Source organism: Canis lupus, chromosome 2, assembly GCF_011100685.1.
Source record: "Canis lupus familiaris isolate Mischka breed German Shepherd chromosome 2, alternate assembly UU_Cfam_GSD_1.0, whole genome shotgun sequence".
Taxonomy (NCBI): Eukaryota; Metazoa; Chordata; class Mammalia; order Carnivora; family Canidae; genus Canis; species Canis lupus.
The window spans coordinates 49,883,063-49,898,073 of record NC_049223.1 but is presented as its reverse complement, the minus strand read 5'-3'; the positions used below and the strand labels follow the sequence as shown (position 1 = coordinate 49,898,073).

Below are 15,011 nucleotides of genomic sequence, written 5' to 3'. Positions count from 1 at the left end.
TATAAACTTCATATAGTGTTAAATAAAATATTTTAAAATATGATGGCATATGAAATGTCCTAAAAATCCTTTACATTTACAGAATTCCAGAGATCAGATACAGTCAGATATCAAGAATTATGTTATATTAGTTTTTTTTCTGACTCACATTTTCCTCATGACTACCTGTAGTTCCACCTGAATTCAGTCTAGCATAAACGTTAGCAATAAGACAACTTAGAATGCTGGATAGAAGTGCTGCTCTTATAACTGTATAATCCTAAACATGTGATAAAGTTAGCCAGATTTTGTGCACAAATGTGAAATGCACTTTTCTTTCATGTAGGGCACAGTCATTTTTGATTAAGCAATCCAAACTGATTTGCAAATAAACAACAATAAAAATTCAGTTTTACCTTGAATGGGGCTCCATAGATGGACTCTCCACCAGCCCCTGTGCCAGTAGGATCTCCCCCTTGGACTATAAAACCAGGTACAACTCTATGAAAAATGGTGTTGTCATAATATGCTGAAAGAAATTGAAAATAATTTAGCAAAGTCTAAAATGAAGTATATAGCTTTCAGAATTAATATAATTAGAATCACAAGATGTTTTTCTCAGACTTTTAAATAGGCTCATAAACCAAGCCCTTTCTCCCCTACTTACTACAAGATGTCTACTCAAAACAGCACAATTTCTACAAAAAGCATGGTTGTTGTTATGCTGTAATTATTTCCAGGATTCTCTCAAACTCTGGATTACAGTTTACATATAAATATATTATTTGGAAGCTATAAATACACAAGAGAGATCACATATAATCTTCTAATAGTACTTATTATCGGGAACCTAGGAAAAGAAGTTGTATGTGGCCGAAGCATGGCATCTCAGTGAGGTAAATCCTGAGCCAAGAATTTGGTGGGGGCAGAAGGGAATTATTTAGGGTTTGAGAGAATCTTAGAGTTTATATTAAGAAGTAGCAACAATGGCCAATATGAATAAAAGATTCTTAGTATCATTAGTCATTAAGGAAATGCTAATCAAATCACAGTCAACTACCACTTCACACTCACTAGGATGGCTATCATCCAAAAACTGGAAAATAACAAGTGTTAGTGAGGAGGTGGTGAAACTGGAGCCTTTGCATATTGCTAGTGGGTTGTAAAATGATACAGTCACTGTGTAACACAGTTTGGTGGCTCTGTAAAATTTAAACACAAAATTATCCATCAAATTCACTTATATGAACATACCCCCCCAAAACTGAAAACAAGTACTAAATGAATGTCACAGCAGCACTATTTGCAACCGCTAAAAGGTAGAAACAACTCAAATGTTCATCAGTCTGTGAATGGATAAACAAAATCAGATATATACATACAATGTAATATTACTGAGCCAAAGGAGAGAATGAAGTACTGATATACACTGAGGCATAGAAGAACCTCAAAAATATGCTTTGTGAAAGAAGACAGACACAAAGTTACATATTATATAGTTCCATTTATATGAAACATCTAGAACAGGTAAATCTGTAGAGATGGAAAATGGATTGTGTGGTTGCTGGAAGATGGGAGTGATTGTTTAGTGAGTGTTTTCTTTTGGTGTAATGTTTTGAAATTAGTAAGAGGGGCTGGTTGCATAACATAGTGAATATACTAAATATCACTGAATTGTCTTTGAAAAGGCTACTTTCATATTATGTGAATTTCACCTCTTTTTATAAAAGATCGCTTGAATGAAAGAAATTATTTTATTTCAATCAAGTTAGTTTTGAACTTACATTAATTAATGAAATAAGTACAAGAGGAAAGTATATGTAGAACATATGTATAGCCCTGAAGGAAATGCTGAATAAACAAGACCTATTATCATTGTTGTAAAAACAAAGAAACAAATAACAGGTAGCAACGGAGTGGACTGAAGTGGAGTTGATTACTGAGTGTAGTCCTAGTTTGGTCAACGTGCTTAGGACTGCAAAACAGAAAGATGGAAAAAGTATAGTTTCCTGAAAGCTTCACTGAGCTGCAGAACTGCCTGACACCAGATTTCTTGTCATATGGGATTATAAATGTCTTTATTATGTAAATAATATTGAGCTGAGTCTTCTCTTACTTGTACCTAAACATAACCTAATTCATTTTAAGACAAATACTAGTCAAGTGCCTACTTTATGAGTCAAAACAAGACTATGGTTTATCATAATTCATAAAGTACTAGAATACAATAACTTGGAGGCTCCTTCATAATTATTTACACTTGCAAGGTATAATTGGATATAAAATCCATACTTTAATTTTTTTTTAAAGATTTTATTTCTGTAATCATGAGAAACAGAGAGAGAGAGAGACAGAGATATAGGCAGAGGGAGAAGCAGGCTCCCTGCAGGAAGCCGGATGTGGGACTCAATCCTAGAACCCCAGGACCATGCCCTGAGCTGAATGAAGGCTGACGCTCAACCACGGAGCCACCTCAGCTTCCCCAAATCCATACTTTAAAGCTACACTGGCAAGAGATTCCCAGTGCAAACAAGTGCTCCTTGGTTACAAAGAGAAACTGTAAAAACTGATCTGAAAGTATCCCTCCTGTATCCTTAACCATTTACTCAGGTTGACACTATGTAACAGTCAGGAGTGCTGAGTTTTGCCTCTTGGCTGGGTAGCCTTAAACAGAAATTTTCCCACCCTTTTTAAAAAATTGAAATATAATTGACATTTAACATTATATTGGTTTCAGGTGTACAACATGATTCAATATTTATATATGTTGTGCAATGTTTACCACAGTAAGTCTCATCAACATCTAGCACCTCACATAGTTACAGTTACGAATTCCTTTTTCTTGTCATGAGAACAAGATCTACATTCTTAGCAACTTCCAAATACACAATACAGTACTATTAACTATTGTCCCCCATGCTTTACATATAATTTTCTTATTATAAAATTAATATTTTAAATTAATTCACAGTGTTGTTCTGAAGATTAAAATAATGTGGAGGTAATCTATAAATTTTAAATTCAACACAAATGTGACATCAAACTGTAGTATTTTCACTTAAATTCTAGAAATTTAAATATAAAACATATCCCAGTCTATATCAGAAAGTGATTAATAATCTGTTAGGTCCATAATATACAGCCAATTGACATTTTTTTTTTTTTTTTAATCAGATCTGCTTTTTTCAAAGATCACTCAAACTCCCAGTATGGAGAATGGAATGGAAGCGACACGGCTGAGTGAGAGGGAGCAACTTCTTGTCCTTAAAGTAAAACCTGACTGTGGATTATATTGAGGTGCATATATTTAAGAATCCTCCAGGAAGCAGGGGCTCAGTAATCCATTAGATGTGAGGGAAGGGGGACATGAAAGACATCTTTATTACTTGTGCTTTCAAATTTTAAAATTACCCATCTTCATTTTCCTATTTCCTCTTAAGCCCTTCGGTGATACTGGCTTTTTACTTTAAGCTATTTTATTTTATTTTATTTATATATATTTTTATTAAAGTTAGCTTTTTTTAAAAATTTTCCTAATTGTATTCCTGTTAGATGAATGAAATTACAATACTATATATACTGAGTAGGAACTTTCTATAATTCCTCTATACCATGATTTTGTACTCTACCAGAGCTAAAATTTCAAATTTCCACAAAATTCCATATTCATATCTATTTCCATGTGACTTAATACTGCTAAACTATGCATTATGGTTGTCCTTAAAGTTTACTATGTACTGTAATAGATTCTGCTGCATGCAATGTTTATTTGACTTCTTAAATATTTATGTATCAGTCCCATAAGGATTTTGAAGAAAGGCTTTATATTTTCATTATGTGTGTTCATAGCACCCTCCTGAATTTTCCTGAATTGAAGAAAGATATTTTCATGTACCTTAAATATGAAATTTCCTATTTGGCTGCTGTGGCTCTGGCATTTTCCATTATATTTATATTTCTGGCAGTACAATATATGTGTCTCATAATATACTTTGTCTAATTGTATTTCTGCCAAGTACAATATAGGAATTTACATATGCATTTTTATGTGGTTTATGTGTATTTCTTCCAGAACCTGGTGCTTATGTTTAATTTTATAAATATTTATTTAAAACTCACAGTTATCTGTCTGCCCTATTTATTTTAGCCACTTTTTTTTTTTTTAAGATTTTACTTATTTATTCATGAGAAATACAGAGAGAAACAGAGACATAGGCAGAGGGAGAAGCAGGCTCTCTTCAAGGAGCCCAATGTGGGACTCGATTCTGGACCCCAGGATCATGCCCTGAGCCAAAGGCCAACGCTCAACCACCGAGCCACCCAGGCATCCCCTAGCCTTTTTGTTTTTTGTTAAATATTTCTGCTTCTCACTTTGTTTTGCCAGCCTAGAATTTTACTCCTTCCTCATACTTCAGAGGAACCAAGCATGGTGATTATAGTTAATAGTACTGTATAGTATACTTGAAATTTGCTAAGTGTTTTCACCACATACACACACTCACAAGGTAACTATGTGAAGTGATGGATGCATTACTTCATTTGGATAACCATTTCACTGTATATATATATATAGATCTTGAATCACCGCATTGTACATCTTTAAAAATCATGTTGTACAACCTAAATATATACAATTTTTATTTGTCTATAATACCTCAATAAAGCTAAAAAAAAATAAAGACTAAAAACTTCCCTTTAATTGGCATATTTATGTCATGCTCCAACTTCCTGGTTTTTACTCCTTTCCTTTTTAATTCTGGAAATCATCCCTTTTTGAAGAAAATACTGATATGATGTTACAAGATCTAGAAATATCATGACTTGTTTAAATCATAGAATTAGTGAATTAAAATGGGGTTCTCTAAGTTACATTTTTAAAACTGACTTTATTTGGGCGTATCTGCATTTAAATTAGTCTTTCTCGGGTTTGTTAGACTTTGCAGTAATAATTCTATCTTTCACCTGATCAATTAAAAGAATTGTTCTAGTTATTTTTCTAATGATTTTACTACTGTTTTTTCTTTCTCCTTGTATTCTTATAAATAGGGGAATAATTTTTTGTTGTTCCAAATAAGTTCCACCATGACCTAACTTAAGGACTTTATTTCTTCTTCACTATCATATTATATCCAGATGTTTTCTGTTTCTTCCATTCACCTGGTCATGGATTATTAATTACTATTCATTCTTTCTAATGTTTTTGTACTTTCACTCTTCCCCTGTAAAATTTGAGCTTTGAGTCTTCAAAACTTCTTTCCAGAAACAAGTCTGACTTTTCTATGTCTACTGTGTTTCTTGGTTCTGTTGATAGTTATTTGAGGCTTTTCTGACTGTACTACCTGTCTGACTCAATTTCCTTCCTGCCTGCCATAGCAATTATCAATAATGGTCTTCGCAGATGTCTCTCTCTCTCTCTCTCTCTTTTGGCATTTTTTTCGGGGGGGGGGGGGCTATGTATTTTTATATTTTAAACCTTCCCCTGGTAATTACTAATGTAATTATTACCTATTTGGAGAGCTCTTGCTGTACCCTCCTATTGATTATACTGGATTCTCTTTCATACCTTGCTTTTGACTCAAAACACTGCTTTCTGATACCTGATTAACCTTGTCTGTCTCTACAAATCAGATAGAACTTAGAAAGATAATGATTTGCCACCATTGGGTATATTCAAAACCATATGCCATGTATTCTAAAAGCTAACAAGTTACAAAAATGTTTAGTTATATAAGAGAATATCCTGAAGGAGAAAACACTCAGGTGGATGTATAATTCTGTAAAGTTTATTGAAAGAAAAATAGTCACTTCATGACTCAGTCTAAAATCATACTTAAGACATTGATAATGAATCAGTGAATTCTGGATGGAAAGCTTCGTGGAGAAGGTGGAATTCTGGATAGAGACTAAAAAGTGGATAGACTTAAACAGTAAAGAAAGAAAGAACAAGTATTTCAAAAAGGAGACTGAGGATATGAAGGAAGATAAGAGGCTAGGTGTGAAAGTGGAAATGGGAAGGAACTGCTTAGGAAATGAAAACAGTCAACTGAAACTTTTATTTAGTGTAATGAAAAACAAAGCTGGAAAGCTAGGAAGCCAAGCCATCTGAGGATTCAGCTACCAGATGAATATATAAGAGGATAAATAGATTAAAGGTGACAGAGAAAGACCAGGTAAAAGACAACCCCACATGTAGGTCAAAGTCAAGGCAGTCTGGTTTAGTTACAGTTGACAGAGGAAGATTGGAGTAAAAAAAAGTCCACTAGGCACTTTGATATGTAAATTAGAGTAAGTAGAGAGGAAATGGGTGGAATTCTAAATTTCATAGTTATTTGGATAGAAGTAACAACTAAAGAGTAAAGACAATGGAGAACTCAAGGCAATCTTAAGGAGTATCCTTACTTAGAGGATGAAAGAAAGAAGTGGGGAATAAACAAAAAGATCAAAAAGGAACAAAGTTTTATTGGTGAGATAAATTTCCCTGCTAAAGATACATAGATTTATTTGAAAGACAATCTTTTATATCCTTTATTTCCTGACACAAGAGCTCAACACCATATCACTCGTATCAACTCCTATCATTCGTCACCACTTAACAGCAAGCTTCAATGTTGTGGGAAAATTCAGTTTATTTTTAACAAAATTTCTCCTACAGAATAAAACTCAAAAGTTATAATTACCTTCCAAACAAAGCTGAATGAAATTCCTGCAAGCTTTAGGAGCTTCTTTTGACCACAACTCTATGTCAATATCTCCAGCTGTAGTTTTCAATAAAACCTGTAGGAAGAATATAACATCGTTACATTAAATTATAATTTTGGCTTAAAAATTAGTTGAAAGACTACTCAATTTGAAAGATTCATTGAGGAGTTTTTTTTTTTTTAAGATTTTATTTAAAAAAAAAAAAGATTTTATTTATTTATATATTCATGAGAGAGAGAGAGAGAGAGAGAGGCAGAGACACAGGCAGAGGGAGAAGCAGGCTCCATGCAGGGAGCCTGACATGGGACTCGATCCCGATCCCTGGTCTCCAGGATCAGGCCCTGGGCTGAAGGCGGTGCTAAACCGCTGAGCCACCCAGGCTGCCCCATTAATGAGTTTTCAATTTTAGAGTTAAAATTAAAAACTTTGCTGGGCTTTTGTTATACTCAAAAAATTTACACTCAAAGTACAACAGGAAAAAAGACAGTCTCTTCAACAGATGGTGTTGGGAAAACTGGATAGTTACATGCAAAAGAATGAAACTGGACCACTTTTCTTACACCGTACATAAAAATAAACTCAAGATGGATTAAAAACTTAAATGTGAGACCCGAAACCATAAAACTCCTAGAAGAAAAGACAGTAATTTGACACTGGTCTTAGTGACATTTTTATAGATATCTCTCTTCCAGCAAGGGCAACAAAAGCAAAAAGAACTATTGGGACTACACCAAAATAAAAAGCTCTGGACAGAAAAGGTAACCACCAGCAAAAAGAAAAGGCAACCTAATGAATGGAAGAAGATCTGCAAATAATGTATCTGATAAGGGGTTAATATCTAAAATATATAAAGAACTTACACAACCCAATTTAGGATTTAAGAAAAAAATAGCATATACTTTTGTTTCAATCAGAAAAACTTACTTAAAAAATCAATCATTTAAACTTGCTTTAAGTTTTTTGCAACTTTTCTTCCAATAAAATTGACATAGCAAATTAAGAAGTTAAAGAACAAACCCATGAAATTTTGACACTATAAGACAATTTTACAATTATTTTTTTATATACAAAACACTCTACTTTCTCATCCAAAACCATGCCATTCCTGGAGCACCTGGATAGCTTAGTCAGTTAAGTGCCTGACTCCTAATTTTGGCTCAGATCATGATCTCATGGTCATGTGATGGAGACCCTTGTTGGGCTCCGTGCTAAGTGGGGAGTCAGCTTAAGATTGTCTCTCTCTCTCTCTCTCTCTCTTCCCAACCCCAGCCCTCGTGCACTCTATCTCAAAAAAACAAAAACAAAAACAAAAAACAACCCCACAACAAATCATGCCATTCCTAATTTACAATGAAACTTCTTAATCTAATTTTAGGTTGCACATTACTAAAATGATATGTCGCAAAAATCACCATCTACATTGGAATCCGTTGATAGCCTCTGTTTTACCAGCCCATGAAGGTAAGGACTTCTAACTTGGCTTGGCATGAAAACAGTGCCCCAAAGAAATACTCTATCATGGGGGTGCCTGGGTGGCTGCCTTCAGCTCAGGCCATCATCTCAAGGTCCTGGGATTGAGCCCTTCATCCGGGCTACCCACTACCCACTCAGCGGGGAGTCTGCTTCTTCCTCTCCCTTTCCTTCCACCTCTCCCTCTCCTGGCTCATGTGGGTGGTGTCTCTCTCTCTCTCTCTCTCTCTCTCAAGTAAATAAATAAAATCTTAAAAGAAAAGAAAAAGAAATACTCTATTGTGACAAACCAACCCACCTGGTTTCTCATTTTCTTGAGAGGTATATGTCTGGGATGTTAACCGAGTGGCTGAGTAACTCCCTAGATTGTATCTAGAACCCTGGGTAACACCTCCTTATTCTGCATGAAAACCAGTTATATATCTCAATCCTAAAAGTACAGTATATTTAAAAAGATAATATCCTGTCCTACCTATTATCACCTTGTAGACCTGAAATAAAATGTCACTGTTAAAGGGAACCTAGACATGTCTTCTCTTCCTTGCAACTCTAATACAGTAATTCCAGCTTTTTCAAAGCATGCATTCCTATCAGCAAAGAAGAAAAGGGAAGTGGGCAGGAGGGGACGTAAGAATTGGGAGCAGAAGATAAATATTTCAAAGGATTACATAAAAACAGTATTTTTAAACAATTCTGAATCTTCTTTACCAGTAGTATAATGAAACTAAAAAAAATACTCTGAGGTATATAATATATACTGAGATAGAATTTACATACCAAACAATTCACCCTTTTAAAGGCGGTTTTTAGTATAATTCAGAGAGAGAGAGGCAGAGACACAGGCAGAGGGAGAAGCAGGCTCCATGCAGGGAGCCCGACGTGGGACTCGATCCCAGGTCTCCAGGATCACACCAGAAGGTGGCACTAAGCTGCTAAGCCACCCGGGCTGCCCTATATGTTCCTTTATATATATAAAACATTACATTTAAGCAAATAAGGAAAAAAAAATACAACCGGAAGAATATATAATACATAATTTTTCTTCCTGCATTTCATGGATGGTTTTGCTCAGTCCCTGAAGTGTGCATTCACTGTTTAGAAGCCACTGCTCTAAGGAACAAACTAATGTACATCATCCCTTCCTTTACAGACTATGGAATCATGTTGCTCAAATGCCAATACTGACCCTTTCACTTACAAAGGGTAAGGGAGCTTTTCTTACTTCGGACATGATATTTAACATACCTGTGACTCAACTTTCTTATCTAAAAACAGGAACAAAATATCTTTATGGGTTTGTTGTGAGGACAAAATGATTTACTATACATAGCTTTTGAACAGTACTTGACAAGTAGTAAATGCTCAAAAAATGGTAGTTATTACTATTTTAGTTATTATTTTTATATAATTTTTTTGGCCACAGTAAACTTACATCTAGTAAAAGGAATGCATAATTGGTTGGGCTACCTTGCTTACCAGACTTTCTTAATCTTTCCACTGATGAGATATTGAATTAAAAAAGAAGGCACATGCGGGGAACTAATCTTTGACAAAACAGGAAAGAGTATCTAATGGAAAAAAGTCTCTTCAACAAATGGTGTTGGGAAAATTGGATAGCTACCTGCAGAAGAATGAAACTGGACCACTCTCTTACACCATATACAAAAATAAACTCAAAATGAATGAAAATCTTAAATGTGGGACAGAATCCATCAAAATCCTAGAGGAGAACACAGGTGGCAACCTCTTTGACCTCGGCCGCAGCAACTTTTTGCTAGACACATCTCCAAAGGCAAGAGAAACAAGAGCAAAATTGAACTATTAGGACTTTATCAAGATAAAAAGCATTCGCACAGCAAAGGAAACAGAAAACAAAACTCTAAGGCAATGGTATTGGAGAAGATATTTGTAAATGTCTTATTAGATTAAGAGCTAGTATCCAATATCTTTAAGGAACTTAACAAACTCAACACCCAAAAGACAAACAACCCAGTCATAAAATGGGCAGAAGACATGAACAGACATTTCTCCAAAGATGAGATACAAATGGTTACACTTGAAAAAAAGCTCAACATCACTGGTTATCAAGGAAACACAAATCAAAACCACAATGAGATACCACCTCACACTGGTCAGAGTGGCTAAAATTAACAAGACAGGAAACAACTGATGCTGCAGAGGATGCGGCGAAAGGGAAACCCTCCTGCACTGTTGGTGGGAATGCAAACTGGTGCAGCCACTTGGGAACAGTATGGAGGTTCCTCAAAAAGTTAAAAATCGAGCTATCCTACAACCCAGCAATTGCACTACTAGGTATTTATCCAAAGAATACCTACATGGTGGTTCAAAGGGGCACATGCACCCCTATGTTTAGCAGCAAAGTCCATGAAAGCCATAATGTGGAAAAAGTCCAGATTCCATCGACAGATGAATGGATAAAAAAGATGTGGCATATTTATACAATGGAATATTACTCAGCCATCAAAAAGTGAAATCTTGCCATCTGCAACACCGTGGATGGAATTAGTGAAATAAGTCAGAGAAAGACAAACACCAGATGATTTCACTCATTTGTGGTAATTTAAGAAACAAACCAGATGAACATAGGGGAAGGGAAGAAAAACAAAATTAGATGAAAATAGAGAGGAAAGCCAACCCTGAGATGCTGACCTCTAAGGAAACAAATTGAGAGCCGCTGGAGGGGAGGTGAGTGGGTGAAGGGATAATTGGGTGATGGACATTAAGGAGAGCATGTGATGTAATGAGCACTGGATGTTACGTAAGACTGATGGATCATTAAATTCTACTGCTGAAACTAATAACACAGTATATGTTAACTAAATTCAATTTAAATAAAGAATTTTAAAAAAAGGCATATCCCTCCTCTATGCACTTCTATTGGCCAACACTACTTTGTCAGGTATAAGTGGCTCCTTTTCCCAAAGCTCCTAAATAAGACAATACTTTGATAATAAAATGTTTCTTAAGAATAAATATATTAATGTGATATAAATTGAGTGATCATAGTATGGAAATTTCATGCTGACTGTATAATGACATTTCTGTCAGGTGGTGTATTTCTGTGCTTCATCTTCAGAGGGGCCACAGTAACTCTAAAACACAGCACATTTATAGACAATGGCCAAGAGTCTGCCACTGATACAGTGTGTCAGTTACTTCCCAGTTGATACTAAGCTCTTTGAAGGGAGGAATTTGTCCCATATATTCTGAATGTCTCCTTATTCTTTTAATACCTAATGTATCATTAGACAGCATAGGCACTAAGCATTCACTGAGCAAATTTGTTATTATATCTCTTTAAATTCTTTCCAGGTGCTCTCCATGGTACAGAACTTCAACATCTTTAATTGGTCTTATGCTGGAAAAAAAAGTCCCCAGTTGTTTTTGAAGGAAAACTTTGGCTATGCCTGATAGTCTCTGTAAGCCCAATTCTGTTTCAGAAGAACAGCGTATATCACAGTTTGCATGTACTTATTGCACGATTACTTGGTGAATGTATATTTCACCCCACTGATTCCATGATAATAGGAACAATGCTGGATTTTCTTTTTCTCATATCCCTAAAACCTAGCATAGAGATTGGTCCGTGCTAGTTGCTCAATAAAAGTTCTCCTGTTCAGGCATGTATCTCTGTTAAAGCTTTTCCTCTTTATGACCATAAAATCATCCTCCAGGGTAAAGCACTAAATCTTCCCTTGACCAGCAACACTATAACCTCAAACTCACTGATGCTTAATACTTTAAGAGAAATATAGTATTGGGCAGCCCCGGTGGCTCAGCAGTTTAGTGTCGCCTTCAGCCCGGGGTGTGATCCTGGAGACCTGGGATCGAGTCCCACCTCAGGCTCCCTGCATGGAGCCTGCTTCTCCCTCTGCCTGTGTCTCTGCCTCTCTATGTCTCTCATGAGTAAATAAATAAAATCTTAAAAAAAAAAAAAAAAAGAACACTTAGAAATATGAAGGAGGTGTTCTGAGTTTTCACAATGATGCGAGGTAGGGGTGAGGAGGCAGGCGAAGTTTAGACAACAAAGAATTAGAAGAATTGCTCAAAATACCCAGTGAAGTTTGTGCTGGGTCTATCAATGACATTATTGGTTTTGTTTTCAAAATGCCTTCCCTATATTACAAAATGTCGACCAACAGAAAATTGCATGAACTATGATGCAATCATGCGACAGAATTGTATCTGATGTGAATTTAGTCTATCCTTCCTCAACTACGTACTTTCAGCTCCACTATTTTCTCCAGTATGCTGCTTCATGGTGTTGCCTACGTGATACAGACTAGCCCTCAGTTTAAGAATTCAGGTGATACTGATTCCATGACCGACTCCTCTGACTCACACTGCATATAAAAATCTTCCATGGGAATTGACATACCATGGCCATTAAATCAATCAAGATATCAGGGGACATCTGGGTGGCTCAGCGGTTGAGCATCTACCTTTGGCCCAGGGCGTGATCCTGGAGTCCCGGGATCGAGTCCTGCATTGGGCTGCCTGCAAGGAGCCTGCTTCTCCCTCTGCCTGAGTCTCTGCCTCTCTCTGTGTGTCTCTCATGAATAAATAAATAAAATCTTTAAAAAAAAAATAAATGAAGTATTTCTCTGGATTCTCATCAATTCTTTTTAAAAAGTCAGTTTGTTTTTCTTCTAAGGGAGAACAGGAAAATATTTGTTATCCTGAATGTTCATATATATGTACATATATTTAAGTGAAGTTTTAATTGCAGGGACACCTGGGTGGCTCAGCGGTTGAGCATCTGCCTTCGGCTCAGGTCAGGAACCCCAGGGTCCTAGGATCGAGTCCCACGTCTGGCTCCCTGCATGAAGCCGGTTTCTCCCTCTGCCTGTGTCTCTGCCTCTCTCTCTGGGTCTCTCATGAATAAATAAAATCTTAAAAAAAAAAAAAAAGTCAGGAAATCACGCTCCCATTCTAATGTGGGCACATTTCCCATTCTCTGCTTTCTCTGACAGTCATCTCGTGTTTTAAGGCCAGCTCTAAAAAAATCCCTCATCCATGAAACTTTCCCGCCTCCCGCAGTTGCTCCCTCTTTAGTGCTCCCATACCACTAGCCTCCTCTCACCACAAGCGCCTACCAGATGCATCACAAAGCTTTTTCTTTACATGCCTGCCTCTCAAACAAAACCCTGAGCTCCTCCAGGGCGACCACTACCACCTTCATCCTTCACTGCAGCCCTAGAACCTAGTACAGGGCCCAAGGCTACCACCAGGCGTTCAATAAAAGGTTGTAGAAGGAATAGAGAAAGAGTAGTTCCCAAGTACACCAAAAATAAATAAATAGATAGCTAAACTAATATAAAAAATAAACATAGTAAATAAATATAAAAAATAAGTAAAAATCTAAAAGCCAAAAATGAAAATAGAAAATAAAAAATAAAAATAAATAAAAATAAAAATTTAAAAATAAAAAATAAAAATAGAAAAATAAAAATTAAAAATAAGTAAAAAAAATTAAAATTAAAAAATAAAAAACGAATAAAAATTAAAAATAAATAAAAATCAAAAAATAAAAAACCAAAAATTATAAATAAAAATAGAAAAATACAGAAAATAAATAAAAATTAAAAAACAAAAAAATAGAAAATAAATAAAAAAATCAAAAGTTAAAAATCAAAAATAAAAATAGAATAAAAATTAAAAATAAGTAAAAATAAAAATAAAAATTAGAAAATAAAATGAATGAATAAAAATTAAAATAAAAAATTAATAAAAATAAAAAATTAATAAAAAATTTAAAATTATAAAAATAGAAAATAAGTATAGGAAATAAAAATTAAAAACTAAAAATAAAAATAAAAAACGCAAAAATAAAAAATAAAATTAAAATTAAAAATCGATAAAAATTAAAAATTAGTAAAACCTAAATCAATAAAAATTAAAAATAAATAAATCAAAATAAAAAATTAAAAATAAATGTTAAAAATAAATAAAATAAATAAATGTTAAAAATAAAAATAAAAATATAAAAATAAAACATATAGATATAAATAAACATAAATATAAATATAGAAATAAATAAATAGAAACAAATATAAAAATATAAAAATATAAACAAAGTATAAATTAATAAAAATATAAGTAAAATACAAATAAAACAAATAAAAATATAAACAAGTAAATATAAATATAAATATAAACAAACAAGCCGGTTTTCAGAGTACTTTGTTTCCCCCTGGGCCCTAGAGGACCCCCCTGCCTGAGCCAGGCTGAAGCAAGAAGTGGGGCCGCGGGCCGGGAGGTGCGGGAACGTGGCCTCGAGGACTGGCGCGTACCCGCGGGGCGGAGCGCGCAGACGGTGTGGGAGGCCGCGCCCGGGGACGCGGAGGACGGGACGCCCGGCGGCCGAGCGGTCCCGGAGGAGCCCGCGGCCCCAGGCGAGGCCCTCACCTTCCCGTTGGTGGGAGGCTCCTGGATGTAGATGTTGCTCATGCCGCCCGGTCCGCGGGGCTCCGCTCCGGGTTGCGAATGAGGCCGGAGGGCCGACCCCTCCCGCCGCCCCTACCAGCGCAGCTCCCTCTCTCGGGGGGTCGCGGAGCGCTCCAGGGCGTCAGTGCCCCCAAGACGGCCACACCAGCCACTACCTTTACCCCCCAAACTAGTCCCTCACGGGCGCCGCCATGTCGCTTCTGGACCTGAGCACCGCTAATCCCGAGGAGGGGGGATTCCAATAGCCTCGGGGGGGGGAGAGAAAAGACCGCTAAGAACCGACACATTAATTGAATCTGTGGTACTCCTTTTGAAAAAAAGCAATCTCTAAGCCTTGGTGTTTAACCTCAGTAAACGGGCTCGGGTCTTATTCACTCCTCCCCTCCGCTCCCCCC

The 15,011-nt window shown here is 36.0% G+C and overlaps 2 protein-coding genes across 2 annotated transcripts in view; one reads left to right on the top strand and one right to left on the bottom strand.

Moving 5' to 3' along the window:
• The window catches only part of CWC27 (CWC27 spliceosome associated cyclophilin), a 192,454-nt gene extending 177,609 nt beyond the window's left edge, over positions 1 to 14,845 (bottom strand). Inside the window, exons 1-3 of the mRNA XM_038530711.1 lie at positions 14,578 to 14,845; positions 6,657 to 6,753; positions 396 to 508 (exon numbers count right to left, since the gene is read on the bottom strand). Of these exons, the coding sequence (XP_038386639.1) occupies positions 396 to 508; positions 6,657 to 6,753; positions 14,578 to 14,619 (252 nt within the window). The 5' untranslated portion in view covers positions 14,620 to 14,845. The remainder of the gene's footprint in view (positions 1 to 395; positions 509 to 6,656; positions 6,754 to 14,577) is intronic.
• The window catches only part of SREK1IP1 (SREK1 interacting protein 1), a 48,759-nt gene continuing 48,403 nt past the window's right edge, over positions 14,656 to 15,011 (top strand). Inside the window, exon 1 of the mRNA XM_038529582.1 lies at positions 14,656 to 14,736. Coding sequence (XP_038385510.1) covers positions 14,656 to 14,736 — 81 coding nt within the window. The remainder of the gene's footprint in view (positions 14,737 to 15,011) is intronic.